A 24,027-nucleotide genomic window follows, 5' to 3' on the forward strand; every position below is an offset into this window, starting at 1 on the left:
AACAGAGAAAGTAGACGGAAAAATGAAGCCTACCCGGAAGTGCGAAAAACTGCAATACATCTAAGATCCGCTAGAGGGTGGTCCCAAAAGGGAGCAAATGGCAAATATCCATAGATTCCGTGTTAAAATGGCCGTCTTCACAGCATAAATTCATGCTTTTACAGGTTGGTCCCATGGACTTTTATTGTATTTTCGGATAGGTTACGAGTGCCTGACAACTGTGAGGGGGGTGATTTTTTTTCTTTCTGACTCCTTAGTTTAGATCGTATTTAGATATAAATTGTTTTACAAATAAGGGCGGTTAACTTTGATTGACAGCTGATAACGGGCTAACGTTACGCCGAGTGGAATTTGACGTCTCGGCCATGATCTGACCTTTTTTTTTTTACAGTCAATGGATCTGACACAACACATCATACCACCTCTGTATCCTTTCTGAACATTTGTATTATGTATTTCTCAAGATTTTCTTTAAATGGCGCCGCCCATACCCCCCATAAACAGTCTCAAAACTGTACTTAAAAAAAAGTCAATGGTTGACGTCACAGACGCTTTGTCCATATTTTTTAGTCTATTTTGCCCCCCCCCCATTTATCATTAAAGGGTTAGTTCACCCAAAAATGAAAATTAAGTCATTAATTACTCACCCCCATGCTGTACCAACCCCGTAAGACCTTCGTTCGTCTTCGGAACACAAATGAAGATATTTTTGATTAAATTTGAGAGCTGTATAACTACCACATTGGCTCCTAAGGGACTGCCTCTTGACGGCCCAAAAAGTCAATGAAGAAAATGTTTAAATATCCCAAGTGACTACCGTGGCTCAACTATATGTTTATCAAGCGACGCGAATACTTTTTGTGCGAAAAAACAAACAAAAATAACGAGTTTATTCGACTATTTTTTTCTTCCTTGTAGGCCAGAACGAGACTTCCTTATAGATTTCCACGACGCATGCGCGAGAACTGCGATCTGAAGTAGTGTAAGCTGTGTACGCAGATCGCAAATCTCGCGCATGCGTCGTGGAAATCTATAAGGAAGTCTCGTTCTGGCCTACAAGGAAGAAAAAAATAGTCGAATAAACTCGTTATTTTTGTTTGTTTTTTCGCACAAAAAGTATTCGCGTCGCTTGGTAAACATATAGTTGAGCCACGGTAGTCACTTGGGATATTTAAACATTTTCTTCATTGACTTTTTGGGCCGTCAAGAGGCAGTCCCTTAGGAGCCAATGTGGTAGTTATACAGCTCTCAAATTTAATCAAAAATATCTTCATTTGTGTTCCGAAGACGAACGAAGGTCTTACGGGGTTGGTACAGCATGGGGGTGAGTAATTAATGACTTAATTTTCATTTTTGGGTGAACTAACCCTTTAATGTAATGCAAAATAATAATAATAATAATTACCCTCTTTACTGCAATGTAATGCAAAAAAGTAAATAACACAGTATAGTTGTAAGTAGTATTTATTGCTCTGTCTAAAAAAACAACAACAACAACAACAACAAAAAAAAAACATTGTATTACAGTAATGAGAATCAAATGAGAATCCACGAATAAATAGAAATAGGAAAGAAAAGCCACATCTGGATGCATTACGCTACATTACACTTTCATGCTGAAAAAATAATAATAAGCGTGCTCTTGCTGTAGCTCATTCCTTCTCCTGGATATTTACTGTACCTTCTGGAAGGGTTTAGTTCCAGCCCCAGTCAACACACCTGCTGAATTAGTTCTTTCAGTTGTGTTGAATTACAGTTGGAATAATCTCTGCAGGAGTAAACGCTTGGTGAACTAGTGATTAAGGATGGCAAACACAACTCCACGACAGGGCCAGGATGGTAGGAGGGGAATCTCCCTGCAGATAATTTGAATAATAAGTTCTACCTCACAAATAACTGTGTATTAGTAATTGCAGTCCTTAAAACTGACAGTGCAAAATAAATAAAGAACGGCTAATTACCCACTGACTGATGTGGGTTAGAACGAGCCCAAATTAGACATCTGCTCTGGTTCTGCTGACACCCTTAGGGAGTAATGTATCGTATCACAGACTTTTAGTTGTAATTGTCACCAAAAATGACGTCTGAAATGACAGAGATAAGGAGTAAGAGAGCGATTAAAAGATATGAGTATGGCTATCAGTGTCTGAGCGCCACCAATGAGATTTAAAGGAACAGCTCACTTAAAAATAAAAAAGAATACTGATTCTTTCTTCTATAGACGTTTTAATTTGTTTCACCATGGAACATCATTTGCATATTAAGCATAATCATTAGTGTGATGCACCATCAAGGTTTTTAACTAAATACAACTTACATTTTCATCTGTTCATCTGTTGCCCACAGGCTGTTACTTTTTCTGTTTTTAATCTTGCCAGGTTGTGGTCACTGCCATTGTATGCTTTTGTTATAATGTGTGAACTTCTTGTGAAATATTCCCTTTTGTGTTCAGCTAGAAGAAAGAAGGTCAGATTTGGAATATACAGTAGCTGGGTGAGTAGCCAAAACTATATATATATATTTTTTTAGATGACGTTCATTTAATGTGCGTCCTCCCCCATTCTTTAAAGGACCACGTGCCTTTGGCTCAGTGGACACGCTCAGTTCTTACCCCACTAAAATTTGTTCTGTGACCTTTCTCCACAAAAACACACACTGCTCACAAAAAAAAAAAAAAAAAAAAAAAAAAAAAAAACACACTGCTTCCCTCCGTTTTAATCTGTCAGCTCTTGGGAAAGGGTCTATTTAGTCACGCCCCCTGATTGATGCTGCACCATCAATTTAACCAAGCTCTCTCTCTCTCTCTCTCTCTCTCTCTCTCATACACACATTGTGGCAAGCTGCTTTAATATTAATTTCTTTAATGTATTTTAATGTTAATAGTTATTTTATAATTATTAGTGTGTCATCCAGACTAGCATCCCACTCTAAAAAGAAATCCAGGAGACCCATTTTTGCGACTTAAAGGGGTCATGAACTGGATTTTTAATTTTTTTATATTGTTGTCTGAGGTCAACTTATGACGTTCGCTTGGTTTTTACATTCAAAAACATCAAAATGAATAAGTAATAGGCTATTTTCTACCCTAGTTTTAAGCCTAGCTCAAAAACACTCAGTTTTAATGGGTGTCTCGCATTGAAGACTTGAAGTAAACGGCCACTGCTGTGAGTGGATAACAGTTTTGCATATTATAATGAGTTTCAACTCACTCGCGCAAGCAGCGACTGTCTTCTTCCACAACCAGACACAGCACAATATTTTGTAAACGCCATGTTTATTGCTCGGTAGCTCGATCCGGTTTGTCATCACGAGGTAGGCATCTACGTTATTTAGCTATGCTAAACATATTTAGATATATCGAAATCGTCTTCCATTGCGATTTCCGGTATAATATGTTTAGTGAAAGGTAAAACTTCTGAAATCTCCGTGTAAACAATGCGTGACGTAGACGCGCGAGAGATCACTTTCGGCCTAACTTCTGGAGACGGTTCAGTTCGGTTCAGTTGGATCAGTGCACGTTAACAGCTACGTGCTACAAGAGATAAAAACTATTTAAATACTGTTCGTTTTCTCACACAAACCGCTCGTTTCGTGTCTTAGGCCATCAGTGTGTACTTACATTTACGAGTCATTAAATCATGTTTAATTTTGACTTCTCTGTGCATACTCTTTGAGGTGGACCCCCTAAAACTCCATTATGACTAACAGACAACAACGGTTTGACCGAAAAATGTAAAAATTTAAAATACTGTTGAAACAAAGACAAAGAATTAATTAAAAATTAATTTCAAAGTGAACTATCCCTTTAAGACTCTTATTATGTTGAGCCTAGGGTAAAAAGGGGGAAGGGCGGCCATTTTGAAAGGTGGTTGTTTGGTGAGGTGGCATGGTTTTTTTGGCTAACCTAGCTCAGAGAAAATGGTGCAAAATGACCTCTGGAAATAGAGACATGGTTTATTAGACGTGTGAGCTGTTTCATATGTGCATGCTCTGGGATATACGCGGTGGACTATACTTTTGGGGACTTATTCCAACTGGAGGATAACCTTTTCTTGTGGGACCTCAGACCAATGGATTTATTCTTTTTCTCTTTTTGGGGACATTGTTTTCCATCCAGACTTTGAATTGCCTACCTACCCCAAAGCAGAAAAGGACTGAGCCAGGACTGTTGAGTATCTTTGTTATTTATATTTTGCTTTTTTGCTTTGTTTGAGTTTTAAACAAAGAGTCAACAGATTTGTTATGTTTGTAGGTGCCTGCCAAATTTATAAATTGCCCTTATAATTTCAACACGCTATTTTTTGGTGACTGTGCTGTTATTGTAATCATGCTGTTTTTGTGTAGTACTTTTGAAATAATAGACCACTCCCTTTGTTATAATAATTTTACCCTTTTATGAAAGGTTGAAGTTGTTACGGCAGTATCGACACCATTATTTGACATTTGACAGGAACACATATGCAACTTTCGCCCATAAAGGTAATGGGCGTGAAGTATCTGGACAAGGTGCGCTACACAGTTTAGCCAATCACAACACACCGGCCCAAACTAACCAATCTGAGCCCACTGCCTGTTTCTGAGGGAGTGGTTTCACAGAATCAGGATGTAAACCGGTCGTTTAAATGACAAAGGAGAAAGCGGCTTACAATAAAGGTGAAATTTATGAAAAATAAGACTTAAAAAAAAAAAGAAAAACCACGAATACATGTTATATTGCACCCCATAAACACAATCATGCAAAGAAAAAAAGCAGTAAACCACCACTTTAATGATATTTAAAAAATGTGTTTAATGCTACAAATTAGTTTGTATTTTAGATTGTAATTCAGATCCCACATGTTCACTTCCAGATAGCATGCATACATTTTTTTTCTGTAACTGGTTGTGATTTTTTTTTTTTTTACTATATTAGGTTTTTTCTAGTACTAACTGAATATATAGTCAGTTTTTTAAAGAATAAATGTTAAATCAGCTTGCCACACATACACAGATAGTACACAGACACAATCACGCACACACACACACACACACACACACACACACACACACACGCATACATGCGCACATGAGAAAGTGACAGCGGATTACAACCTCCAGCGCCCGCGCGCACATCTGCCTGGATGTTTACGTAATATATACGGTCTCTCTACGAGTTTAGGGTCAAATAGACGGCTTCCGTTTTGATTTACACAACATCTGATAGTTTTGTAACGAGCCATGTCACCGTGCGTAAATACGCGCAAGGTTTCCGCGCCGTCCCTTTAACCTGAAAGCGATTGGATTCTGTCACCTCAGTACGCAATAAGACCCTTTTCGTCGTAAGCGACTCAGTGGACGCCACTGGTCACTTCACTGGGCATGTAAACGCGCCTTGCGTGTCTCTGCACTCTGCGCACTCGACCTTTTAACGATGAACGGCGAGGATGTGCTGGCGTTAACGGCACCGTTATGGTCGCCTGGTCCCCTGAAGATGCGCTGGATGTAAAAGTATAGCCATGACTGCATGTGTGAGAGAGGGTGCTTGAGTGTGTGATTGAACAGAATGGGGAAGGAACAAGAACTCTTGCAGGCGGTGAAGACGGAGGATCTGATTACCGTCCAACGGCTCCTCCAGAGACCCAAACAGGGCAAAGCGAGTGAGTATCACACCGATCTTAAATGTCTCATCACACCCTCCACACACCCCCTTGCTATTGCTTCAATGAGCACTTAAACCGACGCGGCTTTTGAATAGGCCTATGTGATATTGTATGGCAAAACACTTTGCTTTAGCGAAATAAATAAATGTGTGGTGAACAAATTTCCTGAATTTTTTAATCGGTTCCCTCTTAAGAGCATGTAGAAAAATGACTTTGTAGGCCTTCTGTATGTCGTATACGCGTCTATGGGATTGGGAACCGAGAACCGTTTCTGGGTAAGGACCGCTTATATAGGCTACATTTTTTAAAACGTAGCCTACAGAAACTAAATAATTTCCGTGGCGTTCACGAACGGTTCTCGTGCATTTTTTTCGGAGCACCACCGATTTCTAAACGAAACGTTCCTTTTGTGACTCAAAATCATTCAGCGCGGCAGGGTCATCCAAATGTCTCTGGAGTGAGTCGGTTCTTTTTAGTTATTATCAGCGCGGACATCTACATTCGCTGATTATAACGGAAGCGTTCCACTTTAGTCGCGTCGCTCAGATGGGATCGTCAATACTTGATGCTCGCTGTGGCGGGCCGCGCCAAATCCGCTTTGATGTCCAGATGAGCGCGCGCTCAGATATGGCAGGTGGCTCAAGATCGCAAAAGATTAAACACATGGATCATTGAAGGAAACATTTGCAGATGGATATTGGCATTTTACAGTTATGGCTCATTAAGTACCTGACTATTCTTCATATTATAGGTTTATAATGTCGATAGATCTTTATTTTATATCAAAGTATCTGTTATTCCTACCAGACAGCTAGAAACGCTAGCTGTTAGATAGATAGATAGATAGATAGATAGATAGATAGATAGATAGATAGATAGATAGATAGATAGATAGATAGATAGATAGATAGATACCAAGATACCATCTTGTTTGTCCATGGGTAGCATGAGGCTTGGGAAGGGAAGGGATTATATTAGTGAAAAGCGCCAGATGTCAGAGTAATAAAGTGTGTGAGTGCATGAGAGAGAGCGAGAGAGAGAGGCCACTCACTCAGCTGTTTGGGCGTCTGTCCATTATGACGTGTAAAGGGGCGTTCACGTGACGCTGACAGCGATTTATCATCGGTCAAGTCACCAGGTCACTGTTTGAAATAGGTAGGCTATACGTGTCGCTAGGGGCCATCAGTCAAATATATTAGCATCCACAGCAATGCACATTATAAGCATGCGCTGCAGTTTTGTGGTCTTGTGACTCTAAATGTTCAAGGTCTTTAAAGTAGGATGGATTCTGATTGGCTGTCGGTGTTTTTATCTTTCATCAGCGGGAAAAATATTTTTGAAAGCGATTCCATGATATAATTCATGCAGATATATTTGACTTGTTTTAGTGGGTCACTAATAATGCTCGTTTGGAATAGCTTTTCCTCCTTATACTATGTTGTACAAGATCAGGCACACGCCACGTAAACATACGCGCACACATGCCTATAATTGAAATGCAATTACCACTTCCAGTGCTGGGTAACATCCCAGGTGGTCAGAGATGCATCTCCTGCTATAGGAGGGGCAGCCTGAAATGAAAGCAGGCCACTCGCTCTCTCTCTGTGTGTGTGTGTGTGTGTGTGTGTGAGAGATACAGTATTACAATAATAGCTATACTGAAGATGCCCTTCTTTTCCTTGTGTTGGTAAAGAAACAAACCTTTTTTTTCTGGTGCATTTTTTAGAGACCATCATCTAGAAGAAAATAACACAGATTTTTTTTTTATGTATACCTGTGGAGTGTGTGTGCTGAATAAAGACATGAATGAAGACATACCTTTTGTAGATATTCTTTTAAGAGAGTAGTTATTGTTTTCATCTGAAGGCATAGTAAAATTGAGGATCAGATGGTGTGTCGGTATGCCAGACTGTAGACATCCTTTCTGTGATTGTTGCTAAACCCTTGCCAACACCTTTATGTCAATGTCCAATATGTTCTGCTGTTGGGCTGTAGATGTTCTCATCTCAGAAAGCTACATAATCTCTCAAGAGCCTCATAAATTAAAATTTAGGCCTATGCGCTCTAAAGGTTTATTACATGATATCCTTGAACTTTTTCCCTTGACCTTTGATACCCGTTTTCCATACGCTTCCCTTTAAACTACATCAGGAAAAAAGGTGAATCTAGCACAAATTTTGCTCTATTAATTACAATGTATAATATATCATATCTTGTATTTCTTTATATATATGAGTTGTTTCAACGATGGTGTTTGAGGGAGTGGCCATTGACTCTTGAATATGGATATTTAAAGGCAGGGCAAAAAATAAGTTTATATTGGTAATAATAAGGATATAGTTGCTTTTAAAATTCGTTTAGTGTTATGCGGTTGTGTGCTAATTTATGCTCTTTTATTTGAAGCCACCAATGGAGGTTTGCACTTCTAATAAGTCTAAACTTTAAATTTGTTGGTGATACTGGGTACATTCCCAACATTTCTTATGAAGTACTGTCTGCTTTTGTGTAATTATTGTAAGTTTTATGAATGAACGTGTATAACCTACCTGATATAAAGTGCGTTTAACTAGTCATTTCTATGTAGATAATTCGCTTTTGTGCGTCCACATACCTTTAAAATGTTTAAAGTTAAAAAGTATTTTTTTCCTCTTTTAAACAACCAATATCTGAACAAACTGATTCAGTACAGCAGATGTCCATAGACCTCCCAAAAGATAAAATTAGTGGCTGTAAAAGATTCATATATCTTAAGCAGGTTGATTTGACACGGTTGCTTCTTGTTCTAGAGCAGTTAAATGTTGTTCTTGCACGGGCAGTTAACCACTGAGCATTGACACCAGGGCACTTAAAACACCTGCTAATGCGATTAGCATATAGAGCATTAAGTATTCCTTTTCTGTTTGAGCATTTCCAAGCATTTTCCCATTTAATACGACCGAATCAACTCATTTAACTTCAGTAAGTAACAACATAGTTTAACATTTTGTGCGTGTAATACAAAGTCTTATTGGATTTAGAGAGTTTGAAATAATTCATTACTTCTCGTGGTATTCCGAATCTTTTATGAATGACAAGCCACGCGCAGATTCATTCATGCAGCAGAGCAGATGGAAAGCAGGGAAAAATCAAAGCATTTCAGAAATGTTTGTTCACAGCATAAATGGTTCTCTAACATGCATGCACAAAGTAGCACATCTGACCTATTTTTAGTATATTTCTGTCACTGATTTCATTTTCACATGTTTCCCAAAGGTCTTAGAGAAAAAAAGAAAACCCAAGTGGACTAGATGTTTGATCAGCTCATTTACCAGCTAACATCATTTGTAATAGTTTTGTATTATCTTTAAAGAATGAACATATAGATGTGCGTTTAATTGACCTTGTGTAACTAGTAATTTGTATCTTTCTGTCAGTGATTTAATTTTCACGTTTCCCAAAAGGTCTTAAGAGATAAAAGAAAATCTAAGAGGTTTGCCAGATCAAACCCGATGTTTGATAATTTACCAGCTAACAGCATTTGTAATAGTTTTAAATGGTCATTTATATATAATATATACTGGTTTGTGGTTGCATTTAAAGATATTGTAATAGCCATAAAATAAAAGATGGATTGTTGCATTATATATACACTCTCAGAAAAAAAGGTACAAAAGCTGTCACTGGGGCGGTACCTTTTCAAAAGGTACACTTTTGTACCTAAAGGGTGCATATTGGTACCTTAATGGTACAAATATGTTTTCAAAAGGTACAATTTTTTTACCTAAAGGGTGCATATTGGTACCTTAATGGTACAAATAGCATAAAATACCAATATATGTACCATGAAGGTAGCAATATGCACCCTTTAGGTAAAAAAGTGTACCTTTTGAAAAGGTACCGCCCCAGTGACAGCTTTTGTAACTTTTTTTCTGAGAGTGTATGACTGCAGAAAACTTGGTTGAGGCTAGTTTTCTTGGCCGGATTATTCGTTTTCTGTAAATGTGAATTTTCTGACAGGTTATATGCGTGAGTGTCACTTTAAAGGGGAAATGAAGCAGTAAATCAAGTTTACATGATTTACAAGATGGATTTCCAATATAATCAACAATTATATATCGAGCATGTCTTTGCGATTCACCCGTTGTAAAATGCAAAAGACTTCCGACTTCGGAGTGGCTACAGAAAAAAAGAGACTGCAACCAGGCCCATGCGAACACAAGGATAAATATCGGAAGGGCTTTAAATGTAGTCGCGCAGTGCTGATGTTGTTAACATGAACAATTTAAGAACACAGTATAATTTGCACGGTTTGACGCGATCGTTAGATTTAATCAGCGGGACTGTCTGCTTTTTTCCCCTTAGTTGGACAGAACAAAAGTGGACGTTACTTACTTGTTCAGATGACATTTTCCGGTGAAAATTTGTATGTTGGTCACACTTCCAAAAAGTAGAATATGTGATTCAGAATGACACTGGCTTGGCGACTAATTGTGCATTCAAGTCCTCCTGGTAAGTTCGTACTTACGAGGTGGAAAGTCGTGTTTATGACGGCAGGTGCGTTAAAGTCACTTTCGTCGGAGTAAGATGGCGGTGCTCTTTCTCTTAATTAATTGCACAAAAATACAGCAAGGTTCTCGAACTCTATAGTTCTAGAAATGAATTTATGAAGCCACAGCAAACTTTACCGTTTCATATTACATTGTCATATTATAATGCCATCATATTCTATGCAGGCAATTAGCTTAATGCGCTGTAAATAGAAAAGCCTGACAATATCACTGTTAAATACCTTTAGGTATTGTGGTATTCCGGATGTTTCTCACTGACACGCCCACAACTCGTAAAGATCGGGGCTTAAAGAAAACCCAGAGCTTCCCACTCGTATTTACGACATTGTGGTGGCGTTCATGTGCGGAATATGATCTTTACGAGATGACTTGAACGCACCATGGCAGCCGCATATTCTCCTCAAAACATTGTGTTGATCCGCGCTGTGCCATGCCGAGGCACAACCCACGCAAAGTTGATAATTCCGCGAATGACTGCAATTGCAGATTTCGAACAGAGATGGCGACAAAGAGGAAAAACTACGGACTGTAGTTTTTAACGTGAACTTACTTAATTCATGTTCATGTGTAATTGCTTTTCTGCTACTGTGTCTCTTCACTGGGCCTCATCTTTGCACGGTTCAGTGTGTGTGTGTGTGTGTGTGTTTGTACTCTAGCCACCGTGTATGGTGTGAGCAGGACATTCCCAAACCAGCGAAAAGAAAATGCCAGAACACATCAGCTCAACCAGCCATGAACATCAATGCACTCTCAGAAAAAGAAAGAGGGAGTGAGAGACAGAGAAGGAAATACCATTTATCTCACCCTAGAGGAGAACACATGAGAACACGCAGAACTTCATAGAAAGAAATCTTTGTATGCGTATCTCATATCCAGGGAATATATATATATATATATATATATATATATATACACTATAGGCACTGTAAAAAAATATTGTTGGTTTAACTTAAAAAAAGGTAACCTGGTTGCCTTAAAATTTTAAGTTCACTGAAATGGAAAAATTGAGTTAATACAATGAAGGAGATTAATTTAATAACCAGAAACTTAAAATATTCTGTTATCTGAACTGCATAAATGATCCAAGTTGACAAAAGAAAAAATGTTGTGATTACAAATCATGAAAATATTTTTTTACAGTGATTGAGACTGGTACATTTACAGCTTTTGCATTTAACTCTCTGATGCATGGTGAATACTACAGATGTGATACTCTCACAGAATTATATTATTAAGAATATTAATAATATTAAGATATGGAATCATTTTGTTTTAATAAACACAAGTGGTGTTATTGTTAATTGAAATTGAATTAATGGTGAAATCAAATAAAATATAAAAATTATTTGAAAAGCTTGAACTTAAATAAGTTAAAATAAAAATGAGAAATGTTGTCTTGGCAACTAACTGAAATAAAATAATTTGAAGTTTAAGTACTAAAGCTGCTAAAACTAAAACTAATAAAAATGACAAAACCACATAATTAAATTATTCAAACTTAAAAGTAAAAATAAAATAAAAGTTAAAAGTAATAATAAATACTATTATAGTATATAAAACCTAAATAACACAATGATTAAGATTGTTATTTTTTTAACAATTGATGTTTTATTATTCAGCCAAAATTGTAGTTAGGTGGCGGGTTTGTTCATTCAAACATTTCTTGTGTATTTTCACGTTTTTTTGGTTCCTTCAATGCTGACCTTAGTATATCAAATCAGAAGATGGAGTGAGTGTGTTTAGTAGCAGTTCAATTACTTACATCCAGCTAGAATTATTAAATTTTTAATCCAGCTTTTTCATGCATCTATAACTGTTGAATCTTGACAGTGGGTTTTACGATAGCTTCCCCTGTGCTGGTTTTGTCGTTGTCATTGTCAGAGCTCCGCATTGTAAACTCAAACTGATCCGTCCGCCGTTGAAGCTGACACTGATTGGTTGGGCCGTAATTTTCCCAGACAAGGAGGTTTCATTGGACTTGAGGCCAAATGTGGAGTTGAGAATGTGAATGCTGTAGATTCATCTGTATGTACAAGGCCAAGTGTGTGCGGTGCTGCAGGACGAACCTACACTAACAAGGTGACACAGATTCCTGCCCTGGCCGTTTACTTTGACCAGAGCCCTTGTGTCCTTGAGAAGGGCACTTAACCTTTTGCTTTGGCTCCATTCTGTGTATCAATGATCCTGTTACAGCCTAAAATACAACAACTCCTGTATTCAGTATCTATCCAAATCATAAAGGTGAAAATGACAAAAGAAGATCATTCAGTACAAATTTAATTTAGCAACCTCCATTCCCTTGTCTAAATTGCAGATTCAGATAAGCTGGTCCTTTTCATGGCTAATATGAAACATTTGCTGGCAGGTGTATTTCATTTATTTAATTTCTGCTTGCAAGCAGTCAGAGCATAAAACGTTTCATACATTTAAAATGTCAAAAAAAAAAACATCCCCCCCTCCCCCGTCAAAGTATTTTTTTTCCTCTGTTGACTTTAGTTGTCCACTTCTCTGTGGCATTTGAGACACCACTGCTATGTACAGGTGGAAGACTTTAACAACATCCCAGTATTTGCTTGTGTATGGAAGTGTATGGAAGGAAGGATATGATGGTTGTGAGGGCAAGAACATTTATTTATTCATTCATTCATTCGTTCCTTCCTTCCTTCCTTCCTTCCTTTCTCCTGTCCTTCTTCCTTCCTTCCTTCCCTGTTCTTCCTTCCTTCTTCCCTCCTGCCCTCCCTTCTGTCCTTCCTTCATCCTGTCCTTCCTTCCTTCCTTTCTCCTGTCCTTCCTTCCTCCCCTGTTCTTCCTTCCTTCCTCCCTCCCGTCCTTCCTTCTTCCCTCCTGCCCTCCCTCCTGTCCTTCCTTCCTACTTGCTTCCTTCCTTCCTTCCTTCCATTCTTCCTCCCTTCCTTCCTTCTTTCCTTGCTTCCTCCCTCCTGTCCTTCCTTCCTTCCTTCCTTCCTGCCCTCCCTTCCTTCCTTCCTTCCTTCCTCCCATTCTTCCTTCCTTCCTTCCTTCTATCCTGCCTTCCTTCCTCCCATTCTTCCTTCCTTCCTTCCTTCTATCCTGCCTTCCTTCCTCCCATTCTGGTTATACAAAATTATGGGAAATTATGTTAATAATGGGATAACAGCTGTCTTGTTATAGTTTAATTATAGTTGTATTAATATTTTTAATTAGCTTTTATTTTATTTCATTTTATTTTTTTCATGTAAGTTTTAGTTAGCCGTTAGCTATTTTGTTATGTGCTTTTATTATTTTAAAATATTGCTATTTAGGTGTCATTTATTTTCAATTAAGTTTTAGTTTGTTTTACTTTCTAGTTAACAATTATAGCGCTTCAGTTCATTGCCAAGACAACATTTCAAATCTTTGTTCAGTTTTAGATTTTCAACTAATATTTATATATTTTTTTTATTTCAGCTTTATTTGAATTAACTCTGAATAAACTCTGTATTTTAATTAAAGAACCCTGTATGACAAACTAGCTTGTTGTAAGTATTCAGATGGCATACTTATTAAATTAGGCAATAATATTGGTCTAAAGTTGCTTCTTCAAAAGAGTAACATACATTTTTTTTTTATTTACTCATGAGTGCAATTGAAAACCCCTTCTGTCCATATGTTGGTAGAAGTAAAGGTTTAGGAAAACAACACACATATTGCCTTGCACAACAGGCTGCAGAAGCAGCAGCGTGGTAGTGTGTTGTCTAGCACCTGAAGCTGTTGATGTTAATGTGTAGTAAGATATATCAGAGGTTATGGTAGGTCAGCTGGAGTCTGGACAGCACAGGTTTTTGCTGCATTGAGCAGAGCTTGACAGGTCTTGTCTTGTAGATGAAAACAGGACAAGGCAGGCCTTCAGTAAAATGACTTGTTGTGCTGATTCCGCTTGTGTCATTTTGTAAAGCTTTTGTGGGTTCATTCTGGGAACATCACACCAACATAAACATTCTGCCATCATTTACCCTCATGTTGTTCCAAACAGGTATTTGAGCAAGTCGCTATCACAGAAAATCTTTTGTAACTTGTTGTCAGTGCCTGGGTAGAGTTGCACCAGACTTTCGTAAGTTTTTACTTAAATTGGAATGTAAAGTCCTCACTAGGTAGCATTAATACTAGCTGGTTTGTAACTAAATCATAAGTAAAGTCCCACTAAAGGGCCTTGAAATGTGCAGCTTTATTCAATATTTTGAGGTAATTTCCACAGGACGGGACATATCGAACAGCCCAGCCAATTGGCTTTATGCACAGCTGCACTACTTCCTGAACTTAAGCCAGCTCCTTGTTTCCTGTCTGCCATTATTGGACAAATTGATTAATCCAGGTGTGCCTGACCTCAGTAGTGTTTTAGGTCTAAAGTTGTCAATAATTTGCTAATTGTTGTTCACTTCCATGCTTTGTTAAGTTGTTTTTCTCACTCCTGAGATGAACAACTGGCGTTTGTGTATGTGGAGACATTGTACATGCTTGTCTCTGTTATGACTGTTATACATAAAACTATTTGTCAATTGAGTGACCATGGCAATGCTGAGCATCTGTATTGGCTCAGACTAGAGCCGTGTGTCTGGGCATCGCCATATTGCACAGCCGTTTTTTATCCTCTTAAGGCTCTGTGTTGGTGTGTGTGTGTGTGTGTGTGTTTTTTTTGGTGGGGTAGGATAATCCTTGAGGTGGCGAGAAATTACCAGAGGAACAAACACAAAACTGCTAGAACTTGAGATCTGAAGCTGCCTTTTCTGGTTGTTACATTGGATATTATTAATATTAACTTACTTATTACTGTGGTGCACCTACACCAGCAAGAATCATGTCTGCCAATTAGCGTATATTTAACAGAGTGCAACAATGCCCACTTTTCCAGTATTGTATTTTTCCAATTAATTTTTCCCATAAGGATTAAAAAAAAAGTCTTTGTTAGTCGTGAACCAAACCAACTAGATATGAGGTGAACCACAAAAATGATTTGTAGCAAAAAATGCAGACAAAAAGGCAAAGGTTAGACTGTGTACATAAAGGATTTTTTTTGAGAGAAAGGACTACAATCCCATGAAGCATTGCAAATGGCAATCAAATGACAAAATATGAAATATAAAGGTATTGATTTAAATATGTTGATTATAAATCTTTAGAATCACTATATTTTGTTCATTGCAAAATAGATATATATATATACACACACACACACACACACTCACACACATTTTTGAGAGTGTAGGGCCATTAAAGAGTGCTGAAGTTATGACGTCACTCTGTAGGTCAAAACGCGGAAGTGAGTTAGCATTTTAGCACTCCCGGTTCCCTCGCTCGAAAGTCTATGGGATTTTTTAATGGGTTTTTGCTAAATCGCCTGAAATAAGGTCTGTGGTGAACAAAGACTCTAAATATTTTCACGTTTTGATCTATGACGTAGAACACACAGTTATAACCTGCTTTTGGATTTTTAACTTTATTGTGTCTACTTGTGTTTTTTAAAAACTTTATATAGGCTTCAAAATGTATACATTTTGGATTAATTTGTAAAGATTATCTTGATAGACAAAACGTGTAAGGGTTGTTAAACACAGATCTTATTTTTTGCGATTTTCCAGAAGTCTGGGGGGAAAATGCATAGCTTTTCGATCGAGGGAACCCATGCGCCGCTAGCTTCCGCGTTGTCCTACAAAGTGATGTCATCACTTCGGCACTCTATACTGACTTATTGAAGATTTCTTTGCAGAATCATGGGTAATGTAGTTTTTCTTCTAAGAATTATGCTTTTCAACATGTTTATTTAAAAAAAATAAGTTGAAATAATGCTGATGGCTTCAACAAAAGCATCAGCGATAAACAACCTCAGAGCTCACTGTTTGTCTGTCTTTAACATTTTAACAGTTATTGTTAAAAAGACTGCAGGAATCATGCACGCAGCCATCTTTAGAATTTTGTGTTTGAACGTCCGTTTTTGCGGTTGCTCTGTATATTTATATAGTATCGCTGTTGAAGAGTACTTACTGGTGAAATGAAATTGAACATGATCATTGTAATGTTTCAAGCGGATGTTATATCAAATGTCAGTAGACCGGGAAGTTTTTAAAATGAGCTGTTCATTCCATAAATACGCAACATCTAACCATAATGCTGTGGAAATGCGAACTGGAAGACCGAACACAATGAGCACAGCCCTTAAAAAGGGACGGGATGAGGGTTAGAGTGGAGATGAATTTTGGACCAATGAGATTTCATGGTGGGCATGGCTATGTAGCGCAACACATTCGAAAAAGGAACCAAGCGATTGACAAAATATCAATAAAAAACTTTTGGATTTACATTGACGAGATATAACTTTGTCTAAGATGAGATATAAATGAGAGAGACATACAGTAAAAGTATTAAGCTATATCTTTTTGATAATCAATATATTGTTCTCTGGAGAACTTTTTATACAAGTCTAAGTATTTAATATCATTGCTGTCTAACTTTTCTATGGGTTCCCTCATAATGTATTTTTAGAGTCTAGTGTGAAACTGACAGTCACGTGTACGGCATGTGAGGCCAAACTAGTGGAAGAAAATGGTTGTTCTCTCCATGTTTCTCTCTCTCTCTCATTTTCTTTTCACAGTCAGCTTGCTTCAGCTTCAGGCCATGGCTGCTTTAAACTGAACACAGTTAGATGATGCTGAGGGATGCTGAGGGGTTGTGTGTGTGTGTATTGTGAGAGTGTGTGTAAATATGCAGTGCACACTAGTCCTTTTTTGGTGGTATTGAAGAGACCGTGGTACATTTACTTTGACACAAAGAACCAAATATAACTCGCAGAATTCAAAGGGAGTAAAGTGGTAAGTGTGGCAGTATATGCTCAGCATGTGCTTTGCAATTCTTCCCAGTGCTCATGCTTTCGGGTCATTTTAAAATGATAATCATTACATATAATTATAGCTATGGGTTAGAGTCTAAGAATGTGGGGAGACAATGTGTGTGTGTTGTTCAGATTACTGTGCTTGTCCCAGATTATGCTCCAGAGCTGAGAGATTAAATGAATTCCTTTTTAAAAATAGAAAACAAACATGGAGGAATGCCATTATTATATGCATTTTATTCTGAATTATGTATTTGGTTACTCAAATAATTTTCTCACTGTCCCATTGTGTGCAGATTTTCTCATTAGATTATTATTAAATTGAATTGAATTATTATATATTAAAGTGTGAATACAACTTAAATAATATAAAATTTGTTCAGCATTACTCTAATGAGGATAATAGTTCAAATAAGACCCATTAGATTCTCATTACAATAAAATTAAATAATACATTTTATATAATATTGTTTAAATTACTTTATTGACTATTGAGGCTTTATTCCAACGAATATAATCCCACAATTTATTTTTTTAAACAAAATATCCCACCCCTTTTTGATTTTGTTTTGAATTATGACCTGGAAATGTTCTTGATAGGTTTGGTGTGATTCACCCATAGAGCATATATCACGTCTCCAGAGCGAACCTTAGTACACTTGGGAAACCTTAATTTAATTCCTGAATTGTGAATATTAACCTCAATATCAGTTCCATGAAAGGTTTCTCGACACCTCTTTTGTATTGAACTTGTGTTGTATCCTTCACTATCTTCATAACCAGTGATAAGGTTGGATAAGTCTTAGCTTGTCCCTGCAGGGGATTTGAAGCTCAGTAAGTCATGTTCTGTGTTCACTATCGCACGTATAGCATCAATATCATGCAGCTTGACAGATTAATGTTGCATCTGATTGGAATGTTGAACATTCCGAGGTCCTTGAGTATTAAATGTTGCATTTCTTCACACTAATGAGGTTCTCAAACATAAATAAGTTGATCTATATAAGATCAGGTGGTTGATTATGATTTCACTTTTATAACATTAGTTAGTGTGTAATGTTGTAATGTTTGCCAAATGCATAAATATATAAGTATAGGCTACCTATAAGATGCTTCTTCACATAATTCAGAGCTTCTTCCCCACTCTTCTCTCTCTTAACTCTCTTCTTTACCAGTGATTATTTTAGTATTTATCCATAATGTTCCTATTGTAAGCCACACCGGGTAAATAACAGTGAAGTATCAATATACTGATACATTACTGTCATTTGGATCTAGACATAACCTGCGGGCTGAGCATTTGCTTTAGAATTGATCTGTGATTGTGGATCTGATGTCAGTCAGTCAGTCACATGCTTGTCTAGGCGTCTGTGTCGTAGGCTGTCAATGAATTGATTACATAATAATGAAGTACAATGTAGGGGCTTTAAAAGTGCTGCTTTAGTGCAACGATTATTCTTAAGAACTAGAGACAACATTAAGAACAATAGCGGAATAGTGTGTGAGAGGCTAGGTAATATATAGGCTTTCATGCAGCACTAGAGAACAGGCTAGGCAAAAACTGTGTGTTTTGAAAGTAAAGTGTGTCATTTCTGTTCAATAGCTGTAAATGCAAAAATAATGACTGTCCTGTGGATGTTTTGTGGGCAAGTGCCCAATTACCCATATGGTTAATCTGGCCCACAGCCTAACTTTGCCTAATTTGATAATAAAAAAAAAAGCAGTACTGCTTCTTCACCATTAATAGAGGGCAATGAGGGCATCTACATTTTGACACTTCTGGAAGGGAATTAAACCGAATCGTTCTGATGACAGACTTTGGCTCAGGCATTTCAGAATGATCAAACCAACATTTGAGATGCTGTGCGATGAGAAACGTCTGCTGGTTAGTCCAGTTATCCAATCACATCCACTGTTCAGGCAAAGTCACGTCCGCATCGAGGGATTTATTAAAAATAAACAATACAGCTTCTTCACCATTAATAGAGGGCAATGAAGGCAAACTAGCATAATTGTCAGATTATATCCTTTTAGCATTTAAACCTCATTAAAGGAACATTTCACCCAAATATGAAGATTATATCACTTACTCATCCTCATATCTTTCCAAACTATGACTTTCTTTCTTCTGTTGAACATGCTCTTTTTCTTACAATGAAAGTGAATGGTGACCACAGATGCAAAGCTGGATTTTCAGTAATAACGACTTGAATTTTAGTCTGTTTCTCACAAACAGCTTTCTGTGAATGCAGAGGATTTGGAATATGTTATATGAACTAGTTTTAATGCATTTACACTGCATTTTGGAGCTTGATATTCATTGTTTCATTATTAAAGGTACAATATGCAGGATTTTTGCAGTAAAGTATCCAAAAACCACTAGCCCAATGTTATACACTTTGTTTAGTTGATTACTTACAATATCCCAAATGTTTCCAACTATTTGTAAATCGTGAGAAAATTGCCATTTTTAACAAAGGAACCGGGGCGTGTGAGCAGGGGTGAGGAGTCGCCAGTCAATGACGTCATATCCGCGTTACCCCTGGTTTCGGCCAGGTTTGACCTCGAACTGCCATAGTAACCATGGCGACAGACGTGGACAACTGGGTCTGTTATGCCCAACTTTGAGACAAAAAAGAGGACTAAAATGAAGATCAACATCTTTCGAGATGCCGAGAGCTCCACGTCCGCGACTAACTTCGACTTGACAGAGACGCGAGTGTTGCATGAGCAAACAGGCGAGCAAATCAATGGATATAAAACTAGTCAATGCTATATAGTTAAACATGATGAAAAGTTAGAATATGATCTGAATGTTATTTTCTAATGTTGAGCTACAACCAACAAACAACCTAATTAACAACATTCAACACACACAAATGCCGTTTAGTGTGATAGTGAAACTGTTAGAGCAAGTTAGCGCCGCGTTACCTCAAGTTTAATTCCTCTAAAAACTGATCTGTGTGAGCAATTCAGCGTGTATTTCGGTAGAATTAAATGCCCTTATTCCTTTATATCCGCGGGACTCGCGTTGCGTGTGGCGCTATACGTCTAGCAATCGCGCCCTGCTTCATACCACAGTCATGTTAAAAACATCACTGTATTCACCCATGCATGAAAGATCCATCAGCTTGACTACAAGATCCATAATTCCGCTTAATATACATCATTAATATACGCCTTTGTTATTGTAAGAGGTTAGCGACCCCTGGTGGCGAAAAAATCTTGCATATTGTACCTTTTAAGGAAGAGAGCAACTCAGACATTCCTCTAAATCTTTCACTTTGTGCTCTATGAAACTAAGAGTTTGGAAGGACATGCTGGTGAGTAAATGATATCAAGATTTTAGACCATGGGTAATCCTTTAATAGGCGGCAAACTGTTTGGCATATTTACTTGGGGAGAAGTCTTGTTGGGTTTCAGGGGAAAAAAAAATATGATTTCAGCATTTTGCCATGACAGATGATGGATTATATCATCTTAACCTTTAACCTTTTGTAGATTTCCAAGACTTGCACACTCTGCAACACTCCAGCTGGGTCTGCTGTGAATAAACTCAATGCAATATTGAAAGAGGATCCAAGGGAAGATGAGTAATAAAGAATGTTTAAAACACAGGAGGTTATGTGCGTTCGTGAGCAGGGGCTGGGCCACACTGATTTTTATTGTCATGGTTAAGGTCAAGGTTTCCATAGCAACAGGCACCATTGAGGTTGCAGTGATAATGGTATGAATAATTTATCACATGGAAGGATTATGACTGAGTTCCAAAACACACCTCATGGTGTGTGACTGTATGTGCACCTGTTTGTATGCACGCAAAATGTATGCTTAACTTCTTCCTTTATCGTGAAACCATCACCGCCGTTACTAGAAAGTCATTGCATGGCAACTTCAGGTGAGGAGTTGCCATGGTATTTCCGTCACATTCTCTAATTAGCATCACAGTGACATTGAGTCGTCATGGAAATGCTCGGTTGCGTTTTTCTCATTCCATTCCGTTGTGTTTATGAAGGTGTCTTGCGAAAATTAGATGCTTAATTAATTGTATATTAAATGTGCAATAATTACGTATCCATTAATTTAGAGATAAAGTTGAATAGCGAAATTAATTAACTAATTTATCATAAGCGTAATTGATTAGGCTGTGATCAGCGAGTATGAATAATAATGTCATTCATACATAATTAATAGCTTCTTTAGCATGTTTAGTAGAATAAGACTGCTATTAAGGTCAAACGAGCAGCACACACACATACAGGTTGTTTATTTCACTATTTAGTGATTTTTTTTTCTATGCATTTCGAATTTCTCTCGCTTTCTGTCTGTCTCGACACTCCCATCCCTCTCTCACCCTCTGAGAAGGCTGCCATCTGGACCACTTTCATTTACAGCACACACACACTTACACACGCATACATCTGGAGATTAATGTATCAAGCCATAGACTTTTGATGGAAATATCACCCAGAATTGAATGCATGATTTTGATTAGGATTGTCAGTGTTTTGCTGTAATATGTCATTGTGCGAATGGGTGGCTAATAACCAGCTGTGATTAATCCACAAGTTTCCGAGGGGCGCTCATGTAAAAAATAAAGTGGGTGAAACTTCCGGTGAGGCGGCGGAAGTAGCATTCCAATGGTATTTTGTGTGTTAGTTAGTGAAGAGGCTAGCTGTTTTTCGGAGAATTATTTTACTATTTAAAGACGCAAATCTTTGTGAGAGATGTCGTTACGGAGCTCAGGGACAACATGTGCTGTTTGCGGTTGTATGTATAACCGGACTAAACTAATTCAGTGGCTTAAACGTGATTGTTTTGAACATAAGCTGAAAACGAAATCACAGTGATCCTACCAACGAAAGTTTCCATCACCTCCCAAAAGACGACGAATCATCCTGTGTACATTTGTTTAAAATCTTAATATTCTATAAACTCTATCAGCATGTGTTTGGCTGTTCACTACTGATGTTACACCTAAACTCAGGATCAAAGCCTGTGTTGACAGAATACCAAATGTGCCAGTTAATGTAGCCTATTCAAGTAGCACATTCATTTATAATTTTGAATAAACTCCAAAGCACAATGACTAAGTGTGTATTTTTTATTTTAATTGTTTGTCAGCTCGCACAACTGTCTGTCAACATGCCTTGATCAGTATTGATTATTAATAATGTTATTATAATACTCCCAATCAACTACTGCGGAGGTAAAGGTACTGTTATTTCACCCTTTTGAATTTCGTTGAGGTTGTGTTCCCACATCGTTAGCTAGTTTGGATCGCTATAACTTGAATGACTGTCAACTGTTGAATGAACGAGTGTTAAGCATGTCAAGTAGCGCATTGTTTACTTCAAACCGGAAGTCGCGCCCACTTTTGACGCAAGGCCTCATGGGGCGTAGGAAACTTGTGGATAGGGTTGGGTATCGTTTGAATTTGAACGATTCCGATTCCTTGTTTCGATTCCGGTTCCTAACGATTCTCGATTCCGATTCTTTTAAGAGGCAGTGTCAAAAAAGTTTAGCTAACCTTGCTAACCAATGGCCTTTCTGAAGGAAATACTCCTTCTGTAAAAATACTCCTTTTGTCACAAATTTTGCATTTTGCCGAGATTTCGTTATTTTTAGAAAAGTGAAGCCACACTTTGGATCGCCGACATAAGCTACTTGTTCGACTCGCGTGGTTATGCCAACACTTCCGGTAGACGCTTCTTCGTTGGTGTTGTTCAGCGGTTTCTTCTTCCGCTCGGCGGACTGTGAATATTGAAACTAGGAATCGAAATTTTAACTTTTGAACGATTCTGGGAAAAACTAAAAGTTAGTCTCGGTTCCAATCGATACTCGATTCTCGATACCCAACCCTAGTGATTAAACAGTAATGGAAACTTTACCTGCTGGCTTTATCTAAGAGGAATACCCTCTGTGACTGATCTACTTTGACCTTAGTCCTCAATATTAACATGGTGGGAAAGTATTTTATAACTGCTGACTAGAATCCTGCTTCAACGGTGTCACAAATGGTTGGCTATTTGCACCAGTGTCAATATATCCCAGTTTCACAGACAAGGATTAAGCCTAGTCCCAGACTAAAATGCATGTGTGTGAAACTAGACCTATATGTATTAAACAAAACTCCAAAAATCCCCATCGGGAACAAAACAAGCATATACCATTAACAAGAACTGAAAGAAAACCAAGGCTTAAATACACAGAACAAGCCAATCGTCGAAATGAGCAACATGTGTAACTGATACTCAAACAATGAATAACCAAGCTAACCAACTGAAAACAGGAAACTGAACTAGTCGCATGCAAAACCCACCCAAACAGGCACAAAACCAAGATTGTCTCTTGTGCTTTGTATACATTGTATGATTTTGGGCTGTCCCATATTCACATAATTTAGTGTGCAGTTTTATTTGTGATTTTTGTAATGTTTCAGCATGAAGTATTCATTAACATTTCATTATATGCATATTTCCAGGAACATTTTTAAATGTAAACATATTTACAGGTATTGTATTTAAAACATTTTATTTTAGATGACAATGTGGAATTAAACCTTGTCATTACCTTGTGGAATTAACATCTCATTTAAAAAAAAATAATTATAATACAATACAATTATTGTTTTAAAATTATTTTTTTATGTATTATAAGTAAACACAAAGCATGTCTATTATGATTGACTTTATTTTCCTACCATCTTTTCACATGTAACCATTGCATTCATTATGTTTATGTCTGACCAGAATGTTTTTTTTTTTTTTGTTAGTTTAACAAATGTGTCCATTTGGCCACATTAATGGAACATCTCCCTTGACAATTATAAACTGCATTAATTCTTTATAAATATTCTGTTTCCTCCTGCAGAGCTCCTGGGTGCTGCTAAGAAGGTGAATGTGAACTTCCAGGACACAGACGGGTGAGTTTCATCTATAATACAGTGACATCACATGATGTCCATCAATTACAGTTTTTCTGAATTGCTAAAAGGTAG

General features: G+C 37.5%; 1 protein-coding gene across 4 annotated transcripts in view; it reads left to right on the plus strand.

Moving 5' to 3' along the window:
• The first annotated feature begins 5,033 nt into the window (after positions 1-5,033).
• Positions 5,034-24,027, plus strand: part of LOC120468818 (caskin-1) — a 45,359-nt gene continuing 26,365 nt past the window's right edge. For all 4 annotated transcript variants that reach the window (XM_089132526.1, XM_089132527.1, XM_089132528.1 and 1 more), the window contains exons 1-2: positions 5,034-5,636; positions 23,901-23,952. In XM_089132526.1, the coding sequence (XP_088988652.1) occupies positions 5,543-5,636; positions 23,901-23,952 (146 nt within the window). In that variant the 5' untranslated portion in view covers positions 5,034-5,542. The remainder of the gene's footprint in view (positions 5,637-23,900; positions 23,953-24,027) is intronic.

This window comes from Pimephales promelas, chromosome 6, assembly GCF_988280905.1.
Source record: "Pimephales promelas chromosome 6, fPimPro1.hap1.1, whole genome shotgun sequence".
Classification (NCBI taxonomy): Eukaryota; Metazoa; Chordata; class Actinopteri; order Cypriniformes; family Leuciscidae; genus Pimephales; species Pimephales promelas.